This window comes from Brachionichthys hirsutus, unplaced genomic scaffold, assembly GCF_040956055.1.
Source record: "Brachionichthys hirsutus isolate HB-005 unplaced genomic scaffold, CSIRO-AGI_Bhir_v1 contig_317, whole genome shotgun sequence".
NCBI lineage: Eukaryota > Metazoa > Chordata > Actinopteri > Lophiiformes > Brachionichthyidae > Brachionichthys > Brachionichthys hirsutus.
The window spans coordinates 6,624-34,064 of record NW_027180462.1 but is presented as its reverse complement, the minus strand read 5'-3'; the positions used below and the strand labels follow the sequence as shown (position 1 = coordinate 34,064).

Genomic DNA, 27,441 nt, shown 5'->3' with positions numbered 1-27,441 from the left:
GAGCGTGTTAAATACACATTTAGGTTCATCTGTTAAATAGAGGACGTCCAGAGAAGTTGTTTTGACTGCCGGAGGAACGTAATAATAATATCCTTTGGCGTAGTTTAAAGCAAACGCTGCTAGCTAGCTAGCCAAAAAGAATAATGGTGGGTGACGTTCGTTCGTTCTAGCCAATAAGGAAACCATCCAAAGTAAGGTATGCACAGCCCAAGCAAGGTGTTGCCTTTGGCGGATGTTTCAATGTAAGCTTTCATTTCAGGGTTTCGTAACACTTTGAGGCGCCTCTGATGACACTTTCGGGCTGTTACTAAAGACCATTAAAATGCCTCAGTCAGCCAGCATCATCATCAGTGGGATCCAGACGATGGTTCTCTATGAAACCAGAGCCGTAAGTCTGTCTTGATCTTTGTGCTGTTGACGTCTCACCATACATGCCTTTGGTTAAATCAGTAAGACATCTCTGAAAAAGGCAGGGGCATGTGGAATGCTCAGAATAACGAGGACGTTCTACAGATAAAGGGCTTAGCTGATTAAAGAAAGAAGAGAAAGAGAAAGAAATAACAAAAACACAAAGTACACAATGAAATGCATTTGTTTCATCCTACTATGGGCCCCGTAGTAGGATGGGGCTCCATGATCAGCAAGCCGGGGGTACCTCGGCGGTACTCTGGAGGTGGACACTATTGATATATTAGTGCGTATGAAAATAGTACACTCCGATGCCCTTTGATTCTCGAGAAAAGATGAGGAAAGGTTCACCAGTAAAGAAAATCTTGATGTAAAAATCTTCTGAATGATACTTTTGGAGTACCACTATTTGCAAGTATTTAACACCATCGGTATCCCACAACAGATGAAAACCTGTATGTGACCTATGATTCCTGCGTTGAAATGTGAAGTTATTCCATGAAACATATGACTGCATGGGCTCGGGAAGACTTTGGAAAACTATCATCAGAAATTAGTTTGCAGTGGCATCTCCAAATCTGAGTTAAGACTCAATCATGCAAAGTGCAAACTATTAACCTACGTGATCCGGCATAACATGGGTAACTTGTGCTTTGGAACAACATATTCTGTTATAACAGCTAGAGAGTGCCAAAGCCTCGTTCAGCGTGGCTTCAGATTGGAAAGATTTGGTTCAGCTGAATGAAAATGTGTGTGACATTATGAAGCGAGAATAGGACAGGCTTCCCTGTTTAAATGTTCAATACCATAATTGGAGTCTTCTCTTCCCAGATGTGAGTATTATCGTCAGAAAAGGAGGATTAACATGATGGAAAATGCGACCCTGTCTCAACGTGCTACAGCTACAGGCATCAAATTCAGAATTGGCATATATTTAAAATAAACAATAAAGATGACAAACTAAACATGAGATATATTCTCTTTGTACAGTATTCAGTAACACTTAGTTTAAAACGTTTTTGCATTATGTCCAAACTCTTTTGGAATTGGCGTTGAAACTGCCGGTACGCCGGTTCATTGTCTGCTCAAAACGGCTTTATATTCACACAGTTGCTCTCTGGAGAGAGAGCATGTGCTGTGTGTGTCTGTTGTATACTGATAATACCAGTGTGGATTAATCCAGGGCTACCCAGCACAACCAGCCTCTCTCAGCTCTTATGGAAATACTTACCTACCAAACAACTGTTTGCTTGCGACGTGTGTTTCTACAGCCAGTCCGGATGTTTAATTCTCTGACAATCATACATCCCTCTCTAACAGCTAAAATCCATGTCAGGATTTATTGCTCCTGCTTTAATGTAGACCCTCACAATGGAGTATCCCACCATATTGATTTAAGAAATTTGCCTTGGCTTTAAGATCCTAATGAGATGAGAGAACGACGAAGAAGCCCAATAGGGCCGTGACTACATTTGTACAAACACTAGATGGCAGCGAGAGAATGTTGGTTTGTGCTGAACTGTTTCTGCAAGTCGACTCCAGGCTCCTGCTTACCTACTCTCTGCAATTAGCATAATAATTGTCTGGACAGTTTTACATTTCATGCACAAAATAGCTTGTAAATATAGGTTTGCTTTAATTAATGTTGGATTGCTGCTGGTATAAATATTGCATGTGAATGTCCGGGTGATGCATAGTTGAGTTGTCATAAAATCTTATTTAGTTTTTTTTTCAGTTGTACTGAACAGCTAAACAAACCGACTGCCGGGGACAAGAAGGGCTCCATCGGATGCTTATATGTGTGGAACAGAACAAAGTGGCCCCAATGGTCACGGGCTGTACTGAGACATGGCGTTCCAATTTAATGTTGTTAAGTCGACAGAATGTCTTAAGACAGCTCGCAAGCCAGTGTGAGAAAAATAATGATTTGATAGGCACACAAGAATGACAAATTCTAACAAGTAACACATTAGACTGTAACCTTGTGATTTAGCCTGGGCTCTGCCCACATGCACTCTGGATGGAAAGTGCTCTAATTCAGGAGCACATGTGATTAAGTGAATCATATCTGCCTCAGCTTGTGTATAATTTCAAGACCTTTTAATACATACATGTGTACTTGGGCAGCTCTTGGTGGAAAGAAAATGTCACACGTTACTGACAGACAGATTTAAGAGTGCATCTTTTAGTCATACTGTCTGACTGTGGTCTTTCAAAGTGTTCATAGAGACAGAAACTGGTCAAAGAAAGTGCCTCATGGTGAAAGCATTGTATCCGCAATATGTATTCGCCCATTTGAGGAGAAATGCAGTCATGCCTTTACGTTATTGTTTCTTGCCAGCGGTTCTTTCTGGTTGGGACCAATCAGGCGCAGACGAAACACAGAGTCCTGAAGATTGACCGCACTGAGCCCAAGGACCTGGTCATAATTGACGATAAAGTAAGTATAGAGTTTCCACCAGAAACACAGTGTTTGTTTAATACAGTTCAACACGCTTGAGGTAAAACTGCGTGTAATCACTCAGCCTGTCTCCGGTGTATTGTCGCTGACGTCTTAGCTGATGAGTGCCGAGTGCAATTCCCTTCCTTCTCTGCCGCTCATTACCAGGAACCTATGAATCTAGATTTGTAGGTTCATTTTGTGGGTGATAATTACTGTGATGTGCTTGTTGAAAGAAGTAAATATTCATCGCAGAAGTGATACCGATCTCAGGAAAAATCGTGTTTGTTTTTTATTTGATATGCATAATGGGATCAGTGTGGATTCACTGTGATGACAAGGTGGAGGTGGGCTGGTTTAAAGACGAAGACACGGAGCCCCATCACTTTCTCTCAGTTTATTTATAAGGAAAGACAGCATGCCATGTGTAGTGAAATAAAAGGCTGCATTCAATTTCTTTATAATTCTGAGATGAAACAGATTCAGTGAGCTGAGAAATAATTGTTTACTCCTGCCCCGAAAAGGGGCATAAAGGATTGTTGCCTGTATGTGGTCTCTCCACACCTCAACAAACACTGGACAGAATCCAATGAAAGTTCACACATGCTTTGTGTTAGCCCTGAAGGTTTATATTTCATAATTGGTTTCTGCAGATTACTTTTTCTTTTCCAATTTATGGACACTTTTGAACTGAGGTCGTATTTAAGTTATGCTGCTGTTATTCTGGCCAAGCCACAACGGCACAAATCCAGTTATTTCAATGAAGGCATCAAACTTTGGTAGTTGGTGATGATGAATATATTTATTAGATAAGTACAAGTATTAGAGCAGTACAAGTACAGTCAAACACCCCGTCTAAGAGGAGCATTTCAAAAAAAGCCCTTGCGGTCTAGTTTTATTTTGCATTCGCTCTTTGAATTGGATTATTGTATTATGCATAATTGTTTCATCCGATTCACTATTAATACACATACTCACATGTACTGTAGCATCTATTGCACATCAGGAGACATCCCTATTGCACCTGCAGTGAAGGATTTTAATATCAGAATCTGTAATTTGCTAGTTGCGATCATAGTTTGTTGTCCAGTCTGAGGTTTTCTTTATAACTAATTAATAAACATGAACTTATTTACTGTTTTTCATTTTGTTATTCAGAAATAATTCAGAACAGCTAATCTATTTTCTCTTGCCTGTCAGCGAGGATTGCTCTATTCGTTCTGGTCATTGATTAAACTAAGCCTGTTAGTCATTGACTTTTTAATTGCTCAGAAAATAATTATATTGTGCAAGTCTCAATGGCTCTGAATGAAATTATTCCGAAGAAATTCCCCCTGAATGGCATCTTATTCTTTGAGGAAGAAATATATACTTCATTTTCTCAATTTCTTTGTATTTTTATTGTTGTCGTCTAGCATGTGTACAACCAAGAAGAGGTTCGGGAGTTGCTGGGCCGTCTGGATCTGGGAAACCGCACCAAGATCGGCCAGAAGGGTTCCTCTGGCCTGTCCAGGGCTGTTGCAGCCTATGGCATTGTGGGTGAGTACAGTCCATCCTTGTCTTCCTCACTGGCATCGCAACAACTGCTATGGTGCATGAGATGGCAACATGTGCTTCACCTCCATGTAATATTACTTCTCGTTTGTGTTTTGACCTGGTGCTATAAAAGCATGCTTATTGAAATCATTTCTCACGGGCAGATTTGAATCTGTATAACCAATCATGTGTGCAGCCAGTAACGTGCGTCCTTGGCTTGCACTACTGCTATGGTGTGAAAAGTACATTTGTGTATCAGAACTGTTAAATTCACATGTACATTGCCTGATCACTCCCCCAGTTCTGACCTTTTTCATGCTATGCATACTCTAATGCACAAAGAACACTAACCTTTTATTCTTGAAGAGAAAAAAAACAAGAGTCAACTGGATTTGGGATGGAGGTTAATCTACATCGTCATCTGTATTGCTCTGTTTGTGTTTGGGTGTTTTGTCTTTAGAGTGGACTAGCATCTGTCTCAGGGTGTCGCCGGATTTGAAGCGAATAGACTAGAATAGCACTTTATTGTCATAATACTCAAGTATGATATTAATGAAGGTGCTTAGTGACAAATTATGCAGTTATAGACAAGGCTAGAGGTCGACCCAGGAGGAGATGCATGGACGTAGGGAGGGAGGACATGAGAGTGGCTGGTGTTGGGGAGGACGATGCAAAGGACAAGGTGAAGTGGAGAAGGTTGATTTGCTGCGGCGTCCCCTCACGGCACAAGCCGGAAGTACACGAGTAGTTTATTATGCTTTAAGATGTATTAGTCTTTAATAAAGTGATTGAGCAATGAATTGATTCCACTGTTGTGGCTTGTTTGTATGTGAACCTGTAAGCATGTCCTTTTCAGGCAAAGAAAGTGCTAGAGGTTGCTCACTCATAGGTCTTTCATGCATAATAGTGACACACCTAACATAATTCAATATCTTTGTTGAGTCTGTCGTCAAGTCGGTCACTTTGACACAGACATATGATATTTGCTAGACTGAATCGGATGCTTTATTTTTTTCTACTGTGTCGCCTTTGTTGGCAAAGCCATTGTGTTGTATAGAGTAAAAGCCTTGTAGGGTACAGTCAGTGTATCCCGAGTCTTGTTTTCCTGCCATAGTTTCTATTACTTCATAATAATAAGTGCCATTATTGAAGGTTTTCATACCCTTTCATCTGACAGTTTTGTCAGCCTGTTCCATTCCAGACAGCAAGAAACGTAATGATTTGATGGAAGAACAGTCAGTCAGTAAAGCTACAAATTAGAGTATTACGTGTGTATTACGAGTATTTTGAACTTCTGAATCCCACCACATACAGCAAAACATTTTTCTAAACTGCACGTCCAGGAAAGTATTAATTATATTTTTCTAGACTTTAATACAGAATAAAGTTATATGCATTAATATCAGCATCATTATTTTTACTTATTTAATTATGTAGTACATTTATGTAGTATTTGTTAAATCTTCTGAATATATTTGTGTCATCCTCCTCCGAGTATGTGGAAACATAATACAAACCATTTCCCCCCCACTGGCCGGCTTGTACCACAAAAGTAGTTGGACATTTGTGTCTGCGTGTTCACTGGCACACACGTATTATTCTTCTCTCAATAGATTAGGTTTTGTGGTGATATACAACATAATTATATATTATGTTTTTCATTGACTGGGATAGAAGATCATCAGAGGCTGAAAGCAAGTCGCTGACTACGTTTTTATAATGCTTTCTGGGTCAGGGTTTTCATTTTGGAATACTGAATGAGTTGAATTTACAGTTAATATAGTGTGTGTGTAACACAAATATTCATGAACCACTTTTTTTTTTACTTTTATATGAGTCGTTCACTTGTGCCTATTAAATAGCCGTAGCTGGAAAGCAGAAAGATTCACCCACAGATCCGCTTGCATGTAGACCTCTTCTCTGGCCTGATGTAGCACGGTGTGGAAAAACTCAGATTTATATCAGAATTGAGGGTAAAGGGGAGTTCTCATAAAGTGAACTATATTTGATTGTGTACATTTGTGATTTTTCCTCAACAGGGTTTGTACGTTTCCTTGAAGGGTACTACATCGTGTTGATCACCAAGCTCAGAAAGGTGGCTGACATCGGTGGCCAGTCCGTCTACAAAATAGAAGACACTAGCATGATCTACATCCCTAATGATTCAGCCAGGATTACACATCCTGATGAAGCAAGGTGCTGCTCTTTTTAGGAATCATGCAGTTATATGGTCAGACCTTTTGCTGTAATGTTGGGTGTTTACAAATGTGTGCATTTGCTCTCTTTCCTCTCTCTCATACACCATAGTCTTCTTGAACATGGTGACAGAAAAGAAAAGCTGTTGCCTTTTAGGCACAGACATGATTGTTCTCCTGTCAGACGAAGTACCACTGTGACGTAAAAGTCAAAACAACAATCTTACTTCGTCTGACACGGTGACATTTCCTTGACTTGAAAAAGGGCTCAATCCTGAACAGAATGCAGAATGTCTCATAATGGTCTCATAATGTATTAATGCATCGCACCCTCTTAAAGCTGTTAAATGTTTTATATAATCTTTTCCTCTCAAAGAAGTTAAATCAGTTTTTGAAAGTCCAAAGAAACTATGAACAAACACTTTTTTTGTGTGTTGTTGAGATTGTTCTTAGTTTTGCAGTGTGACCATGGCAGCAGATTAAAATAATTACTCATGACCTCAGTAACAGAATCTGATCATTGATTTGATCGTTCTTGCCAAATGCATAACTCAGACTCATGATGACAGTCATTTACAAAATCTGACCCAGCCCATGCAGCAAATGTCACAAAGACGTTAAATAAATAATGCCACGGCAACAGCTTTAAGCAGTCATATGTATGAATTAGTGCTGTTGCAACATATCGTTATTGATATCGAATTGTTTTGTTAATAACATGTATATAAACCATTAATAAATCGCTTGGCATTACCTCAATGTTGCGTATATGCGATGTGTGTTGGACTGATGAGTATTTCTTCTCTTAGATATGTACGCATCTTTCAAAATGTGGATCTATCCAGTAACTTTTACTTCAGGTAAGACAAATCCTCAGTTCAAATTCGCTTATATTTATGTGAGCCTTTATTTTCACCTTTTACCTTCCATTGCAGCTACAGCTACGACCTGAGCCATTCGCTGCAGTACAACCTGACTCTGCTGCAGAGGCCTTATGAGCTGTGGACACCGCCGGTGTCCTCTGCTGAGGAAGTGGTCCAAACGCAGAGCAAGCAGGACAGCTTTGACATCTTTGAAGATGAGGGTGTGCCGACACAAGGTGAGAGGAAGTTCATCAAGAACCCACATGTTGCTCAGTTTCTGCTGTCGACTGGAGACGCCCTCATGTTTGATGAGTTAAATGCATGTTATGTTTCAGTCGGACACTTAGTCAGCTTGTTGTGTATGTTATGTTATGTAATGTGTATATTATATATATAAAGGTGCACCTGAGTATAAGACGCAGGACCAGACAAACTATGAAAAAGTGCGAAATAAGGTAAATTATCTGTTCTAATGCAGGATTTTATTTTTTATTGAGGTCACTGGCCTACATTGGAAACCCTATTTGTCGAACATCATCTGTTTTGTAATACTGTTCGAAAACCGAAGCTCTATTTCCGATAAGAAATAATGGAAACTCTATTAATTTGTTCCTAAGCACCAGATAAATGCCCATTTAAATGCCTACAGTTATATTAATTTGTAACTACGTGTATCTAAACAACAGAAGTGTAAGTAATACTATCAAACTAAATTTAACCCAATTCTTTATCATTTCCATACCTTTTTGGCTGTGGTCTCGCGAGGAATGTGGAGGGAGGGAAAGGTTATTCCTTTGAAAGGGAGTCCCCCGCCATAAAATGACTGGGTAACTGTCCTTCTGGGGGGGGGGTTTACCTTCGCTCTCTCTTTAGCTCATCTTTCTTAAGAAAAGTCGAAATCGTTTATTTCTCCATACCGTACTGTGCAGCAAGATCTCAGACACGAATGGCATTTTCATATTTTAGCGATTATTTCCTTTTTCAATTCAACAGTTGTTCTCGCTACGTTCCTCTTTTCTTTTCCAGTAGTGTTACTGCTGCCTTTCTTTGGGTCCATGACGAAGAGATAAAGAGAACAAAGCAAAAAAACACCCATTAGAGGCGAAACATTTTCAGTGTTTCTCCTGTCGCAGGTCGACTCCAACTGAACCCTGAACTGAACTTTGTGTCCGGTTCGCCTCTGCTCCACTCGTGTGTTCGAACTCCAAAAATTAGTTCGACTTCTGAGACATTTTAAACTCCTTTTTTATTTTTAGCCGAATACCGAATTGTTTGACTACTGAGTCGTTCGATAACCGAGGTTCCACTGTAACAAATTGACCTGCATTAGATCAATTATTTATGACCTAGGTTGTAACATGAGCTTGAATTTAGCAGCAGTAAATCAAACCCAATGTTTCTAAAAAATGATCTTGTTTCACAGCTTGTGTCACTTCAGCTTTCCGCTTGTTGCTTTCTAACTGATCATTTGGTCAGGCGTAAAGATTTTATGTCTCCTCTGCCACCACAGTGGTTTATGGGATCCAGAACGAGCCGTACTACAAATACGTGTGGAACGGGAAGCTGCTGGAAAGAATCAAGGACATCGTGCATCAAGACTGGCTCATGTATATAATCCATGGCTTTTGTGGACAGTCCAGTATCCTTTTGAGCTTTGTCAATCAAATTCTTAAATCTTTGTGTGCCTCGTTTACATTTTTTAGCTGCTTTAATTAAAAAAACCAAACAAACACAGAAATGCTATTGTGTAATGCTTTATTGGGATAAATCAGGACCTTTGAATGATCTGACTTATAGCCCAGCAGACACCCCTGCATCCCCCCCACTGTTCCTCTTTGGTCCCCCTCCCCTTATTCCTCCTTATTGCTGCATCACTAGTTGTGTGTGGCCTGTTGGAACACGTGGATCACACTGTGAGGGAGTGTGTGAGTCAACACAATGCTGCAGAGGCAACTGGTGTTAGTTTTTAGAGATTTAGCAAAACAAATATTGTCACAGTGAGGCACTGGTTATCAGCTATGTTAACACTGGCGCTTCCATAATCTGTCCATCTGTTATCAACTATGAAAAAGCAGTTTACATATTTAATTAGATAGGATAGACTTTTAACCACACAAAATAAGAATGATGTCAAAGCATGTCTTTGTATTTTCTTATAATGTTTTTTAAAGCCTTTGTTTTAGAGCTAGTACAGCTTTTGAAGTTTTTCTTATGTTACGTCCCAGATATTTGCATTACACCCAAATGGAAAAATGTGCTTCATTTTATTGATAATCTGAGATGTTTTTCACTCATGTCTGTGTGGATTGCTGCTGAACAGTTTTGGGCATGACAACAGCTGACTAAACAGTCTGATTTATCATCATAAAAGTCTGCCTTAGGTCCAGGTTTCAAATGTTTATTTTCTGTCAAGTTCGATTTGCCTAATTCTCATTCAGGAGGGTAAATATGCAGCCTTTTTTCATTTCAATCAAAATTAGCTGGTATTATTTCATTCAATAATTCATTTTAAATGAATTGGTATATTACGCCAAAGTTTCTGATTTACAGAAAGTCATCTCAAGGCACTTTACATGTGTAGCAGGGAAAGACAGAACCCAACTTGACCCACTAGAGCACTTTGGAGATGGAGGCAAGGAAGAAACCTTGGACAGAACCTAAGGCTCATAGTAGACGGCCATCTGTTTGGAGAGAGAGAGAGAACGACAGGCAGGAAGAGAGTCAAAAACAAGGAGATGGATAGAGAAGTGATAGAGAGACAGAGATCAGGAGCAGACAAAAACAAAATGTAACATATATGCTGCTGAACAAGATGCTGACTAAAGAGCTGCTCTATAAAACTATAAATGCTAATGAATATGACCAACATCCCAGTGTTCAACGATGATTAAAAAAAGAAAGGAGGATGTTCTTACTATAAGAGCCAGTTGTTTGTGTGGAAAGTACTAGTGGTCTATGAAAAGTCACGCAAAATAGCAATGATTTTTAACTTTAGCACCGGGGTGTACAAACAAATGATTACATGATGTCATCAGTGGCAAATTTCCAGCGTTATCTCTCCTTTACTGACCGAACACAGAACTTCTGATCTATGGCCGACCGGTTCACATCACGCTCATTGCCAGGCGCTCGAGCAAATTTGCTGGGACCCGCTTTCTTAAGAGAGGAGCCAACTGTGAGGTATGGCAGTAGCTCTGGCAACAGAGAAGGAAGGGGCAGTGGAAATGAGGCTGAGCACCAACGGTATGCTGGAGATGACTTGGGTTGATCCCAGGGGGTTCATCTGAAATGCCTCCAACTTGAATGTACGTTAGTGTTTTTGTGGGTGTGTAATCGAAAGACAGACAACACGTGAACATCGGTTTTCTTTTTATGTTTGGATTGCTGTCTTCTCAATCTGAAATGTTTTCAGAGTCCTACTCGGGCTCATGCTGAAGACGTGAAGGAGGAGGCTTTGAATTGTATCACATGATCTTCACCCATGGATATGATTATGTTTCCAATAAAAGTGAACAATTAATATGTATAAACAGAGGGCTGGACATGAAAAATAAGCAAACCCAAGTAAAAAAGAATTATGTGAGTAGCTGCAAAATGGACCTTTCTAACCATGCTTCTGTTTTTTTTATGTCATCTCCAGGGGGATGTGGCTAATGAGGTTGAGACTGAACAGATAGTCCATGATGCCTCAGTTATGTCTTTCACCGCAGGACGCTACTCCTCATACGTCCAGGTGCGAGGTTCGGTCCCACTCTACTGGTCCCAGGACATTTCCACAATGATGCCAAAACCGCCAATACGATGTAAGACTCCCGTTTAACACCAGACGACTTTCTTACCTTTTACACCAACCCGCTTCTTTGTCCTCCTTTATCAAAATACAGTACTTCAAGTTACTCAACGTCTGCTTGTGAGCTGATGAAGCTGCCTAAGGATGGATGGAACATCTTTTTTATGTCCATTTTGCGCTGATAAGAAATTAACAATGCTGCCATATTCTACTTCAGTGATTATGCGTTGAACGCCACATCAGCTTATGAAGCTCAGTGTATTCTTTCTTAATGCTGTCCAGGTCCAGAAATGATCTTGTAGGGAGGAACAAACAATGTTGGGAAAACTGCATTGAAATAAGTCTTAAAGACTTGGTGATTCTTCTTCACTGCTAGGATACATAAAAAAATAAACAAACAGGTGAAGGCAGGACGTAAAACTCCACCTATAATGCATGTAATTATAATATTGATTATTTTGTGGGCTGTATAGAAACACCTATTAAATGAATGTGAGCCAGAGACTTTGTGAGGAGACAGCGGGTCACTTCCTCTTTGTATGCACGACTGGCGACCATATCAGCCCATACATCAGCAATTTCCTCATCCCTGCTTTGAATGTCTAAACTCATTGCCACACGGGAGTAAACAATGCGTCCATGACTTGCATGATCTTCTCTTGTTCTTCATCACCACTGTCTCACTTCATTTCCAAATGTACAGGAAGACTGTAAGAATCTATATGAACTTTATCGGTTACATGCACACTGGATGATGACATAATCATTTTGACAACCTGAAAATGACAAACTTGAATTGTAGATTTTGTGATACTGGTGAGACATTTATGGGATAAACTGTGACATGGCCTGACCTACTTCCTCTAATCGTTCTTCTGGCTGCTTCGTCGTCCCACATTGATGGCAGGCCACAGGTGTGGGGGCTCCACGGGAGAGAAAAATTGAGGCATTAAAGTTGATTAAAAAAATAAAGTGAGTGGACTTGTGACAATGGAAGCGGATGCAGTAGTGAACAATGAGCAGGACCTGTGGCAGGGTCAGTGCATGAATCGTTGAAAGACGCAGACGCTATTTAAATAATTTACATAATCCAAGTTGTTTGTCAGAACTTGTAACTGCTCAATAACATGTTGCCTTCAATGCCCTAACGTTTAAACAATGGCTCTGACTTATCCTTCAGTGGACCAGGCTGATCCGTATGCCCATGTAGCTGCACTACATTTTGACCAAATGCTGCAGAGGTTTGGTTCTCCCATCATCATCCTCAATCTAGTCAAGGTAATAAATGCACACACACACACACACACACACACACACACACACACAGTATTCATATCTTCACATTAATGGCTCACAGGTGCGTACATTTGGTTAATTTACATTTCAAGATACAGTTTTACTTTTGGAGTGTGTGGAGTCTCTCTGATTGCTGAATTTATGAACTGTGGCTGTGAACCAATGGGAATGCTTTAAACGTAAGCTTTGTGCAAAGAGTACGTAAGATTCGTAAGTCTTGGTGGATTCTTAAACTGTTTGCGAAATCACTCCAGTTACATAATGACAAAGTGCTCAATTGTGCAATTTTGTTTTTGGAGGTTATTTGTTGTAACAACTTTCACAATCACAGAGATCTTCCTGGTGACATTTAAAATGGTTGCGTGAAAATTTATCTCCGTTTGCCACGTGCTTCAAAATGCTGAAAGCGGTAATCAAACGGAAGACGTCACGGGAAATGTGCATACCTGCATAGATGCAAAATTGTCATTTTATGCCACGTTATCATATCATCATGCTCCCTTTTGAAACATCAGAGAAAATAGAAATCCTGAAAATGGTGACAAAGACGTGCAAAAGGTTTCAAGCCAATCCGTCCTAAAATATACACGGAGAAAAGAAATCAACGTTGATTTGGACCTTCTCCCTGTGTGCCTCACTGGTGTACATTTTCTCATCGGAGCTGGTCGTCTAGCAGTCATCGCTCTATGCTTTTTGGTTGTACACATGCGTGGACGCGCTTGGGCACACGGCCATGCAAACTGTAGCTCACGTTGTTACTCTTAAGGGGGAGAGACGAGGGACCAATCGCAGAGCTCGGAGGTCTGCACAAGCTCCAGCCATGTGATACAGTTAGACTGAGGGGAGTAAGGGAGGGGAAGCCCTGCTTTTATACACGACATCCCACTAAAGGAAGAATCGTCCATTAACCGTGAAATCCTGAACCTCTCCATGGCGCTAACCAGAGCCAGCTCGGGTTCGTCATCGATTGCTGTGTCTTTCGTGTGAGTGAGAGGAATAGTATGATTGCACATGGCCAAGCATGTGTATCTGCTTCTGTTTTTTTGTTTTTTCGAGCGAGCTGACTTAATTAGAGTCCATTTCTTTTGGAAGCTTGAGGTGTAATACCCTCTCTATATTGATATGTTTTTGTCAGTATGCAATTGTAGAGTTGTAATTTCCCCAGTCGAGAAAAAAATAATAAAAAAATAGCAAGAACTCCCGATCAAAGCTGTCGTGTGCATGTGAGGCTGAATTTAGTCACGCCTTCCTGGAATCCAACATTTTACACCTCGGCAGGCGTCACGCGCTACTTTACAGCCATGGTCAGCCCACATGCTTGTGTAGGTATATAGGTCTGCGTTGTATACATGTTTACATTAAATATATCTATGTATATTATTTTAATTGTATTTTTCGGTGCTGTGACATTCCACGCTCCTTAAATCCTGTAAATGAACTCTTGCAGCTGAGCTCACCTCGAGAAGAAGGAAGAAAGACCTTAACTGATTGTTGTGAATGCTTCAAAGAGAAAATATGTTGTTGGTTCTCTGTATACACGTGTTTGTATGTCCTGCTGGACCCTTTTACACAGCAGGAATTCAATTTTACGCTTGCATTCACACCTTGGCACCACAGCTCTTGTTTATTATACAGTACGGGTGACGTGTGCCTCTGCTACAGAAACGAGAAAAGAGGAAACACGAGAAGATTCTGAGTGAAGAGCTCTACCCAGCTGTGCTCAATCTCAACCAGTTCCTCCCTCCAGAGAACTGCATCGACTACATCGCCTGGGACATGGCCCGCTATACCAAGAGGTTGGCGTTTGTCAATGTTAAATTTACTTTCATAGTGTCATACTTTTTTCATCAAAAATATCAACCTCATTTGAAAAGAAGAAAATGCTGTTATTAACACTCCAGCCTCACCAGGAGCACTCACAGTTTGATTTTTTTTTTTTTTGCCTGAATGAATCATGATGCGGCATTTACAACAAAACAGTTCCAGTTTTCTGAAAGTGGCCCCATTATAAAACAATGTCATAGGGGGATTACTGAATAAACATGCACAAATTAACAGGTTGCATTCGTAAGAACAAGAAGCAGGACAAAGTGCCAGAGTACTTCTGAGAATAAACTTCTTTATCCACAAGGGGAGACTTTTACATTATATTTACTTTGATTTGCACTTTGATTTTTTTTTTTACGCTGGTTGCCATTCCTGATGTAACCCTCTGCATTCATCCGGGCTTGGGACCAGCAGATGGGAGAAACTGGCAATGCTGCGTTAGCTCCTGCTAACCGCACTACCCGTGCTACCCATGAGGATGCATTAAACATTTATATTATATAAACTTTAATTTATATTAACTTTTACATTAGTGCTGAATAATGGAAATATATGCCATTTTTTTGATTAATTAAAACAGGAATCATCCTGCTTCTTTATTTCTCTTAGTAAGTTGTGCAACGTCCTGGACCGACTGAGTATGATAGCAGAGACTGTGGTTAAACGAACAGGCTTCTTCATCAATCGCTCCGACTTCTACTGTCATACCCTCAGACCAGAGGACAGGTGAGCATTTCCTCCTCCACAGTATAGTACAGTATTTACGTACGAAGGACTTTCGACGGAAACAAGACCGCAAGGGCTTTTTTGAAATGCTCCTCTTAGACAGGGTGTTTGACTGTACTTGTACTGCAAATACATACTATTGTTTCACTGTACTTGTACTGCTCTAACATTCTATCTAATAAATATATTCATCATCATCATCACAGTAAATATCAATCAGGGTAACACCAGTTATCGTTTAGGCTATAATACCATAAAATAAATGCTAACAAAGTAAGCATATTGTGCATGTACTGTGTATTATTTGTTGAAATGCGAATCTTGATAATTTTGCTCTCATATATACTAATAATGACGGTGTGTGTTCCAAATGATCTGTTGAAGCTAATATTCTATTTTAAGGTTGAAATAAATACATGAATTCATTTATTTAGATGGGGAGCTCTAGGAGGACGCATCACAGCCAGTGGTCTTGTGCAGGTATGTTACAGCGTGATCAGGGTTTTTGTCATTTCTGTCTCCATGATTCGGTTTTTGGAAGGCTCTGAATTTTTTGCCTCTCAAATGCTGATTTGTTTGTAGCTTTTGTTCACTGGAAAATGGATCTGTTTCAATATTGTTAATATTTTCAGTTACAAAAAAAAAAATCACAATACAGTACTAGGCCAAGGAAGCTGTTTTTGTTTGTAATTGTTGCATTGTTGTTGTTTTTTGTGTGTATTTATTGCTATAGCTACCAAACTAGGTCAATACACGTAACTGCATAATGCGAGGTCAGACGAGCTTGTTGTGTAAGCTGTCCCAGGAGTTATCGAAGCTGTTTACTATAACTGGGCATGACAACAGCTTTGTTGTTGTAGACCGGCGTCTTGCGGACCAACTGCGTGGACTGTCTGGATAGGACCAACACTGCCCAGTTCATGGTGGGAAAGTGTGCACTGGCCTATCAGCTTTATGCACTAGGAATGATCGATAAGCCCAAACTCCAGTTTGATACTGACTGCGTGAGGTAAAGCATCTTACTTCATCATAGATTGCGTGCCTGTGTGTGGTTTTTCGTGTCAGTGCTATTCATCCCTCATCAACCCAACTGACAGGAACCATGTATTTGATCAACTTGTTAATGTGTGTTTGCTTGTTATCTGTGCGTGACCCAGGCTGTTTGAGGAGCTCTATGAGGACCATGGAGACACGTTGTCGCTCCAGTATGGAGGCTCTCAGCTGGTCCACAGAGTCAAGACCTACCGCAAGATTGCTCCATGGACACAACACTCCAAAGACATCATGCAGACACTGTCACGCTACTACAGCAACGCTTTCTCAGGTGTGTTGTGTAGAGGTGCCATCTCATCTTTTTCATTCACTGTCTTCCAAAATCCAAATAAATAGGATGACCCAATTATCGGCTTCTCCCAAAAGCTCTCCAACATGTCTCAGGTTCTCATTACCCTCGCCGAAGAGGAGGCGAGGGTATTGCAGTTGGGTGCGTTTGTTTGTTTGTTTGTTTGTCTGTTTGTCTGTCTGTCTGTTTGTTTGCTTGTTTGTCTGTCCGAGCGCGTAACTCAAAAACTAGTAACCCAATCGACTTGAAATTTTTACACAAGTAAGGTTCTGTCCGTGGCTCGGTCCTCCCCGAGAATGGCGTTGATCCGGATCTGGATCCAGATTCTAGAATTATTTTTACATCTGGAATTGTGCCTGTGCTGTAAACTGTCACTTTAAGAGGGAGGGACACGAATGGCATGATGGGAAAAAGAGTCCAGAAGGAGTCTTGTAGTACATTCCGGAGCAGCAAGCTAGAGCAGGTTTGGCCCCTCTGATCCGGAAGCCCTGTTTACTGTCTCACAAGATCCAATAGTCTTTTGGAGGCGGGGTCTGCAATCTCTGATTGTCGTTTTCTAGTTGTTGAGCTGTTTTCATTGAAACATGAGACACACCCTTTATGAAGCTGTTCCCTATTTTCATTCAGTCGGTACATTTTGTGCCCTCAAATGTCACACAATGTTGACAAAAGCCTGAAAAATAACGACAATGATTGACTGACTCCTTTTGAATGTTAATTCTTCGCCAATGGATTAATTTACCCATGACTGAGCATCAGAATGTATTCTCACAGGATACTGTCCAGATTGTTATTCAAACGTGAGAATGATTAAATGCATTGTATGCACACAACTTGTCCCTCCAGATGCGGACAGACAGGATGCTATCAACCTGTTTCTCCAAGTCTACCAGCCATCAGAGTCCAAGCCACACCTCTGGGAGCTTCCGACGGATTTCTACCTGCATCAGAGGAACACCATGTGCCTCCCTCAAAACAGACGCAGGTAAGCACACGCACTGTTACATTTACACAAGACTGCTAGATGTACATGCAACACATGCAGAAATCTAAATCCAAATATTGATAAATAGCTATACTTCTAAATATACACTGCAAAACTGTGCATATACACAATATGACAAGATATGAAAATACACAGAAACACGGCGAAAGTCACAACCCTTTATATTAACATGATCTGCCCTTCAGATAGGCACGATGAGTGAATCGTGTTTTCATCTTGTGAGAAGGGCACTGACAGGTGCCCGATTACATAACAGAACACCCTAGAGAACTTCTCAAGGTTGTAGAGTCTCAAATGTGTAACTTTACTGTGAGTGGAGGCTGTAAAACGCAGGATGTATGAATGTAACTAAGAACCACTGTGTAGATCTGATAGAGCATGATCCCCTTGAGGTTGTCTTCAAACTGTGGTCAAGGGTTTCATCTTTTTCATCAAATCATGTCAACGAATGAGTTGTGTAAATCTTTAAAATGACGGTAATGTAAAATGGTTTAACTTTAAAGTAATGGCTGGGACATGAAACTGCTTGCTAGTCAGTCAGCAATGTTGGAAGAGTCTAATTATAACACCTCTTAAATCTCTTGCAAAGTCAATTAAAGCATTCATGTTATGTGCCATATAAATTGAACATCATGAGTTTGTAGTCGGATATTGGAGCTGTTGTCTGTCCAAGTTGAGAACCAGTTGTCTGCCAGATGTGCACTATTGTACAGCTATTATTCCACAGGGTTACAATGGATTTTATTGAATTTGTCAGTCAAACTCTATACTGTAGCTCATAATTCTTAGTAGCACATCAGACTAAATCACGCTCAGTCCGTTTATTCAAATTGATCCTATTGATTAAGGTTCTTGTATAGTTTTGCAGTATGTGATCCAAGCAATTCAATCTTCAGCAAAGCCTGCAGAATACAGATCAATCAGTGGAAGGTTTTCATCTAAGGCTTTAACGCGTGCATTTTGTCTGTCTACAGCTACACATTGTGGTGGTCAGAAGGAATCCTGTCCTACCTTCCTGTGGCCTATGATGAAGGTATCACTTCAATATATGGCATCTGTGTAACATATTTTACATATTATATAATATAATAATCTGCCACAGATAAATGATTGCAAAGTATAACACACAGAGACTGAGATGACAGTTGGGTAAGAGTTTCATTTGAGACAGGAGGAGACGTCATGAGAATGTGCAAATTTATTTTATTGACTTGTGAATGAATTTTCCTGGAAGGAATGAGGAACAGAATATACCAGGTGATTGCTCCTGAGTGCAAACTAATTGTTGTTGTTTTTTGTTTTCTGCACTCGTGTGTGTGTGTGTGTGTGTGTGTGTGTGTGTGTGTGTGTGTGTGTGTGTGTGAGTGCAGTACCCTGTGAGGAAACAATGAAGAGGGTTAAAGTGAAGAGGGTGAACCGCTTTGACGAGAGTATTGACATATACACAGAGTTCTTCAAACCGTATGAGCTCACTTCCTTTGATGACACATTCTGCATTGCCATGACCAACTCTTTAAGGTGAATACACAAAACATTCAACCGAGAGCTGTTATATACAGTAGTGTGTTGCAGAGTGTTTTATGGGTTTCCATCTGATTTTTCTTCATAAAAGGGAATTTATGCCCAAAACATTAGGAGTGGATCCAAGCCCATTTACCGTTCGCAAGCCAGAAGAAACAGGGAAATCAGCACTGAGGTGAGAGAGATTTATTTTATGATCCCAGAAATGGTGTATCTGTGTTACCTTTGTCTATATGAATGTTCGTAAAAGGGGATATGACCTATCCACTTCTCCTAAGAAAAAAAAAACCCCCACAAGACAGAATTGATTGAGATTTCATCCTGTTTGCGTTTACTGAATGATTTCTTTGGGAATCCATCACAACAGATTGGGAGCTTCGCTGCTGGTTCTCTGCAGACTCACGGCTCAGACTACAATGAGTCGGGACTCGGGAGATTGTTCCCCTGAATGATTTGTGTCATTGTGGCCTCGAGCATCAGAGCTTTGGTATTGAGGCATCATTTTGTTATGTCATGTTTATACGGCGGTCCCACAGCTCAGTGCAGGCGGGGTCACTGTGTATCTCATCTGGTGGAGCACGTCCTTCCTTCATGGAGACGTGGTCTTAAAGTAGTGCAGGCTCTCTCTGCTTTTCCCCTGTCGCTCCTCTAGTTTCTCCCTGTCCTGCTGTCCTGGCTTTAAAACACAAAGACATGAATGAAACCTCCATCTACAACATAATGAGGACATGTGCAGCATCTAGGAAAAAAATAAAGTGCAACTGAAAGCAGGATATTACAAGACAAGACCCTCAAGATGAGCATCTGGTCATTAGTTTCCTCAATGTGCTCATGACTATATTTCTAGTACAATTAAATCGCTGGGGTTTTATGTCAATCTACTATTTTCTAAAAAAGGCTATGGTCTAAATGCAGCCTGCATCTTCCAGCATCCAGGGCATCTTTGGCTTTGGAAACAAATGTTCTAGTTAATTCATCCATTCATTTATTATGTATTAAATTACATGTCACTGTGCCCTCGTAGACAGAGCGTCATTTGACATGGTGTTCTCAGGTAACCAAAAACACGGCTCCGGCTTTTCCCCTGTTTTTGTTTTGGTCGCAAGTGTGTGTTTGGTGTGTGTGTGTGTGTGTTACGGCGTGTATTTGTACACATGCATTATTACAAAATAGAATCATGCAGAGTATACTGCTTCCTGTATTTTCGGGAACCCTGTTAGCTTCCACAAAGTGGTCTTCTGGAGTCAGTACAGAAACAGTTGACTTTTGCATATGAAAACAAACGACAGCAATAAAAGAATACTTGGCCCTTGTGGAACATTTCACTAGGTATGGCAGACGTACCTGTGTATGGCAAAACATGTGACCAGACGAGTGGCCAGTCAATCCTAATTCATCGCACCTCAACATCTTATCTCAGCTCAACTCATTTTCATGAAGCATAGAACAAAAGTGAGTTTATGTGTGTGTTTTTTACGCTGCTTTTCTGAAATACTCACGTCTTGGGAGACAGCTCCTCTTCCCAGCAAGAACTAAAAGAGAAAAATGGAGGCTTGTTTAATGCTGTTACAATTCTTCCCCAGTTAATGAGGAAGGGAGCGTTTCCTATTGTCTGACATCATAATAACGCTACGAAAGAGCATTTCCTATTTTTCGTAAAGGGTTGATTTCCTTGACCTTGCTCTGGACAACAGGGCCTCTCGGTAGGATTGTATTTTATAACCTACTTATTTCCTGAATATAATATGATGAAACTAGAAAAACACTTGGATGTTAAATCAGGTGTTAAAAGTAGATTTTGCATAAATGTAGGCACCCATGTCATTGTTGACTTGAATATGTGTAACTACTTAACGCTGATTAATTGGAACACAGTTATTCATATTACTGTAGGCATTTAAATCGCATCCGTTATTTCTTATGGGAAATATAGTTTCTGTTTTCGAACAGTATTACGGAACGAATTATAAGTTTGAGAACCAAGGTTCCACTGAAATGGTAAGTTGCTAAAAAGAAAAAGGTCTTAATGACTATTAACCAGTCTTTTGGTTGCAACCAAATTTATCCCGTTAGCCCAAACAATTAGTTCTCTGTAGAATTCTAACATTTAAAAACTGTCCCCAGTTATTTACTGTATTATCATTTTAGATGAACAATCATGTTTTGGAACCAATTTACCAATAATGGGCTCGAAACCATCATTGAGCATGAATGCGTATCTTTTTGGATCGTTGCAGCAACAAGAGCAGCAAGGATGAGACTCTGCTCCAGCGGAAGACGGCAGCCAGTGCACCTCCTCCCCCAAGCGAGGAGGCCATTAGCAGCACTTCAGAGGACGATTCAGAGGAGGACCGTGACGATGACGGGTCTGTGTCCCAGCGTTCTACCCCCATCAAACTGCTAACGGAGTCTGGGGAGAGCTCTCGTACACAGGAGGTATGAAAAGGCAACGCATTTACTGACGCACTGACACAATAATGATATTAAATATATTGAACAAATTATGAAAGAGGAATTGGAAGCACAAGTAAACAAAGTCTAAATTTGTATCCCTATGAAGCCTCATTGTTTGATACTGAGGAAATTAAATGAGATCCTCTTATGAGTCAAGGATATGTAATCTCCTCAAGCCTCCAGCGAATTGTCACTGCGATTTAGGTGGTGTTGATCCCACTCACTTGCGTTTTTGGCCTCAGAAATAGTTTGTTCTCTAATTTGGATATGTCATTCTTAATTGTATTTTTCTATCTACATGTCCCAGAAGTCCTCCAGACAAAATTAGTTCTGGTTTCTGTTTGTGCCAGACAGAGGAACCTCTTACTCATGAACTCTATTTTCAGTCTTGCTCGAGTTCGCATGCTCCTCTGCACTCTCAAATCATTTTTGTACATTTTGGTAGGAAAAGAAGTTACTCTTGATCCAAAGCTCACATTCAGTACAATACCGTGCACATACATTTACAAAGCAGCTTCCAAGGTATTGCTGCATGACTTTGGCTCGTAGTCAGACATTCAAGTTTCAATTCATTCTCTAGTGAAATACCAAAATGGACTGGTTGCCGGTTGACTTTTCTTGTTGATCCAGATTCCACAGAACACATGCAGCACAGTAATGAGCACCGCGAGTAGGTCGGTGTGTTACAGGATGAATCACCCAGAACGTGCTTTTAAGTGTGCCGTCACGGAATGTTGGAACAGATCTTCACGTTCTATAAAGTTCCTGTCCCTTCAGTCTTGTATTGGATTGTTTTTGAGAAGCATTGAGCATTATGTCTTAATTCAGACGTATTAGTTTAATGTAATAGGGTAGCAGGGTGAAACAGGAGCCTATATTAGAACCTATACTGATGGTTCTAATATAGTTCTTCAATGGACTGTATCAATGATTTTTTTGCATTTGATAGATCAAAAAAACTTAGGATTAAAATGATTTAACAGCCTAAAGCTGCTGCGTTTCAACTTCCATTAACATTTCCATTTGGTGCATTCAAGAAAACATAAAAGTGAGCAGATAGTTATAAGAAAAAACAGATTCCAGTGGATGAAAATTTTTATCTAAAGAGTTTTGACTAAGCCTGCCCTTCCTTATCAATCTGTCTTTATGAGTCATCAGTGTTTTCTCTGGTCCGTCTGTCGGGGGGGGCCTTGAACGATGAGCCGGTCATGAGTTTTGCTCATGGCACAGCGAGCTCACGTGTTGGGCGCACACTCCCCCCCCCCCCCGTCTCGTGCTGCTGCCTCCAAGCCCCTCCCTGAGAATGGATTTGCAGGGTGCAATCTTTCAATGCAAAACTGTTAAAATATTTAAACGCCGGATCATTACAGTGTTTGACGTGTAATTTCATGGACTCATTTTCTATGTGCACCTGCCTGAATATGGCTGGATTTACAGTGCAATCTGTTTCCACGCAATACATGTGCTGCAAAACCTGTGTGTTCCTGCGTACTCTGTGCAATGATGTGTATTTTTGTGATGTTAATTTATTTTTTCCCCTGTATATACACACGTGTGTGTTCACAGCTGCTGCTTCTCGGACGTGGTCCTGAAACACCCTCATTCATTTCACCCCCCCCCCTGCAAGAACATGTTTATTGGTTTATCAGAAGTTATTGTGTTTATGATGAATTGCCATACCAATTACTCAAAAGATCAGTTGTAACTGAATTCATCCACGATATTCAGAATATACTCAGCTGTTATGAAATGGCCCACAAGCTGCCAAGAAGCCACCCATGGCCATGCGTTAACAGCAGGCTTGCAATCCCGCCCCATGACACAAGGCAAGCTGGATGCATGCCGATAGCACGGCATTCCCTCCCTGTCAGCGGCGTGTGAACACAAAAACTGGGATTAATCAGATCAGACATTCTGTCACTGCCTCCTCATCTTATCTAACAAATGTGATGAGCAGAGAGAGGCTCATCTGATGAATTTTAAACACCCTGTCAATATACTGTATATTGCTTTTCTTTTCATAGATTTAGGTGCTCAGCAGTTTTTGGTTTAATTGTTTACATTTACTTTTTAAAACCATGTTGTAATAAAAAATGTTCTGAAATGAGTTCTAAAATTATAATGATTAGAATGTCTGTACCCCTCCCATAGATGACCCCACCCTCATCAGACACCTACAATTGCTTTGAATAAAAGTCAAGGAACATGATGCACTGATCTGATGTAATGTCATCTGAGTTGGAGGAGGCTTTAAACTAAAACAATTTAATTTCTTTGTGTTTTTCTTTTTACTTTTATTTAAACTTCCTTGTATTTTTCTGTCTCAGTTGGACGCTCAGGTTAACTGCATTCCCGTGTCTCCTCCACAGGAGATCCAGAAGCAGCAGTCGATGAAGGAGCCCTATGGACTCAGTCTGGCTGCGTTTCCTGCTGAGGAAGACCTGCTCATCTATGAGAGGTGATGGACGCGCGGCTGCATTGCAGATCCACATGTGCATTCAGTCTGTTGGGCTTTTTCCATCTTTCAAGTCCATTTCTCTCAGCAGAACACGTGTAGAAAAATTCAGAAAAAGAGGTGTTTTGATCGCATTAATAATTTATTTGTCACAAAATCTAAGAATGCACAGTGGACAAGAAATAACATTTAAGACATTTTTCTGACTGACCAGATTGCCTGTTACTGAGGCGGTGAAATGATCCCGTGCGTATCATACTTCGGACCGCTCTGTTTCTGCCCACAGCTCCTTCCCCTCACCCCGTGGTTTCATTTATGTTTGTGCGTCGATTTCATCTTGTCCGTTCTCTGTTTGTTTGATGGGTGAATAGGCACCGTGAGACTCTGAAACGGAACACGACTGCCTGTTCTTTCACTGCCAGCTGCACATTTGATACAGTCCCGTGATTTGATTGGAGCTGTAATAGTTTGTTCTGCTATTGGCTATTCCCCGGCCCAGCGAGAATACCTGGCTTGTTTTGGTGCATGCTCATGCCTCTGAGGCAATAGCTGATCAAGTTTTATATGAGTTCATGAGTTTCAAGCGCAGTTGTTGGGTTACAATTGTTCTGACTGACCCCTTCAGATGCTAAGACCCTGACTTATCTAGTCACCCTTGAAATACTGGACCCTCCCAGCTCAAAGTCAGACTTTGATTTATAAAATGCTATAAAATGTATTTTAGATTAACTTTAAAAACAGGTTTCTCTGATTAGGTTGTCCTTTCTCTGTTTGTTAATTACATTTAATGAACACCCATCCAGTAGTTTACAAATGAAGCAGCTTGTAGCCCTGTTTTGTGAAAACTGTTAAAAGACACAATGGTTTAATGCTCAATTTGGAGGCTGTGGTTTGAGTGTAGATGATCCTGTTTTACCAAAATACTAGTTACAAGGAATAGTTCAGTTTTTCTCACAGCTTTAGAAAACATTGTTTTCTGTATTTTCCAACACAATTAATGAAAAAATTAGCTACAAGAATCAGGAGCAATCTAAAATGTACTTAATGTTTCAGGAATGATTTTTGCTTGTTGAAGAAACTTTTGACCAGCTGCTCCACTCCAACACAGCAGTGAGCTTTGGTGGTGCAACCATTTGGCGTCACACCCAGAATGCCTTGCGGCGTAAACAACATTGGTGGCCACCAAACAAACCGGATTTTATAGCTTATGAGAAAGACATAGACAAAAATATTTATGTATTTATGTATATTCTTGTATTTTTAGACTGATTTGTCAAAACAGTCAGGGATCACTTAAAAAAAAAACCTGGAGTGGAGAATGTTTTTTTTTATCATCTCACTGTAGTAGCACATAATGAGAAACACGCTCCATTCATTATCGAGACTGGAAGTTGGAATGGCTCCTAAGCTGTGTTTGCTGCAGCCAGAGCTCCACTAATCAGTGCATTAATATTAAAAAATCATGAACGAGGGCCGGAGGGGAGCGCTCGGCTGTTGCTTGTTATTGTGTATTTTGCAATTGAAAAATAACCTGAAGATAAATTGGAGATTTGATGATGATATGAGCATTAGAGACCTCAACAGATGTGCTTTGCTCATTCCTGATAATCTGTGTTCACGAACAGATGATGGCAACCAACCTGCGATTTAGTACAGCATTTGAGAGAATAGTTGCCCCAATTACCTTTTGTTAGGTGGAATGGGCCCGTGGCAGAGACGCGCTTGTTTCCACAAAGCACAAAGACTGCAGGTGTTTTTTTTTTTATTTACAGTATTTTATATATTTTCTAAGATGGTTTTATCCGTTTGTTCTGCAGGTTTGCACATCTCGGCGAGAGCCAGCACAGGAGGGAGAGAACCGGCCACGTAAACCTGGCGAACATCATCTGCTTGTGAGAAAAACACGTGACACATTTACTAAAATACAGAAAGCAAAAAGAGAATGTGTTTGACGGGCATTCATTCACGTGACGCTGGTCATGACGTGACATTTGTCTGCAGTTGGAATCGGACTCTTTCAACGGTAACGTGATATTTTTAGCAGTCTTGAAACACGTGAACAGAGCTACCGCGCTTTGCTATACGTAGCAGTCACTTCTTTACTCTCTTTTCTTCTCGTCCATCGCGCATGGATGGATGCAATATAACTAAAGATGCGTGTAGAGAGAACAGTCAATGCTATTTTCTATGTAGTTTGCCTTTTTTGAGGTTTGACGCTCTTGACGTTGTGACTTTGCCCATGACTGGCGTCCGTGTGAAATGCACGCCTTGTGCAGCCCCTCACTATTGTTGGCTCGCCGGCATGAAGAGCATGCGGTTAATAATCCACTCGGAGCATGATGAGACATGATTGAGTCTGGTTTCTGTAAAAATATGAGTCATCTACTTTAAGAAGGTCTGACTGCTTCATCCTCGTTTCTATTAACAGTTCTCTTAAAGAGGATATCTCCCCTGCAGTTTTGAGGGGGGGGGGGTTTATTCATGCATTTTTCTTATCCTTGGTGAAATTTTAGAACATCGAGCAACCAAAAAAAAGTAGCCGTATTTCCCTGAAAATTGATGGTCATGGCTTTTTCTTTTTTTGTTCTGCAATGTGGGATTTAGCTTGAATTAGATCAACAATGCAGCCGCTATCTGAACATGCTTTCACCCATCTCTGTCCTTTGCTCCTCAGAGAGCCAGTGTCCTCCTTCTCAGAGGACAGCATCTACGCCGTCTGTCCTCCGCAGGTCGACAGAGCCAGCTGCGACGAGTTTGAAAGCCACGCGATGGCGGCTCATGGCCAGATGAGGGCGCTCTGTAGGGAGGACATGTTGATTTATAGGGACTACTTCAAGAACAGATTCATGTGAGACAAACTGGAGCTCCATATTTTAAACCCGATCGCTCCAGCCCAAAACACAAGATCCAATCGGCAACACTTGCAATGACTTATTCCCAGTTACAAGATGGCGGCGTAGACGTGTTTCAGCCCAGGTGTCCTCCTGCTGGAAGGAAATGGTCCTCACTGATGGATGAAACTGTACATCCTTTATTTGGACTGAAGGATTCAGGTCTGTTTAGTATTTCTATTAAGCAAAGGCATTTATTTTAATAGCTTCAAAAAAAATAATTGTTCATTCATTCATGTCTCCACGAGCTATTTAGTTTTTGCACTTTCAGTTTTTTCCCATTAATAACATTTTATTGCATCCCCCTACTTAACGACATGTTTTCAACATCACGTCAAAATAATGGCAAGTCCAAAGAATATAACGAATGGCCCTTTAAATACCAGCTTAAACGTGCTTTGAGATTTGAATTTCTTTTTATTACCTCAGACAAAAAGCCACAAGTTTTACATGTTTTTTATTTAATTTTTTCACTCAGGAAACAATTTCAATATAGTCAGTTTTATCTGGGTGATTTGACTTCTATTTATTTTTTAAGTTGCACGTTGCTTTATTGGATTAAAATAAACCTGAGTTTTCATTTTTATGTGAATTTTACAGAAACTATTGTTTTCAAAACTTCACAATGATTGTGTTTTGTGTAAAGGCATTTCTGATATATAGTTGTATAATTAAATATTTATCAACATTT

General features: G+C 40.5%; 1 protein-coding gene across 1 annotated transcript; it reads left to right on the top strand.

The window, feature by feature from the left end:
* Positions 1-322: 322 nt before the first annotated feature.
* On the top strand, positions 323-27,441 carry LOC137915062 (polyphosphoinositide phosphatase-like). The gene is made up of 23 exons (XM_068758546.1): positions 323-388; positions 2,750-2,848; positions 4,264-4,387; positions 6,424-6,580; positions 7,389-7,439; positions 7,515-7,678; positions 8,953-9,081; positions 10,522-10,622; positions 11,083-11,245; positions 12,413-12,510; positions 14,191-14,324; positions 14,965-15,081; positions 15,516-15,561; positions 15,942-16,090; positions 16,239-16,405; positions 17,270-17,408; positions 18,404-18,462; positions 18,800-18,947; positions 19,042-19,125; positions 21,188-21,386; positions 23,774-23,862; positions 25,677-25,751; positions 26,534-27,441. Exons 1-23 carry the CDS (start codon positions 323-325, stop codon positions 26,709-26,711), a joined length of 2,736 nt encoding a protein of 911 aa, XP_068614647.1. The 3' UTR covers positions 26,712-27,441.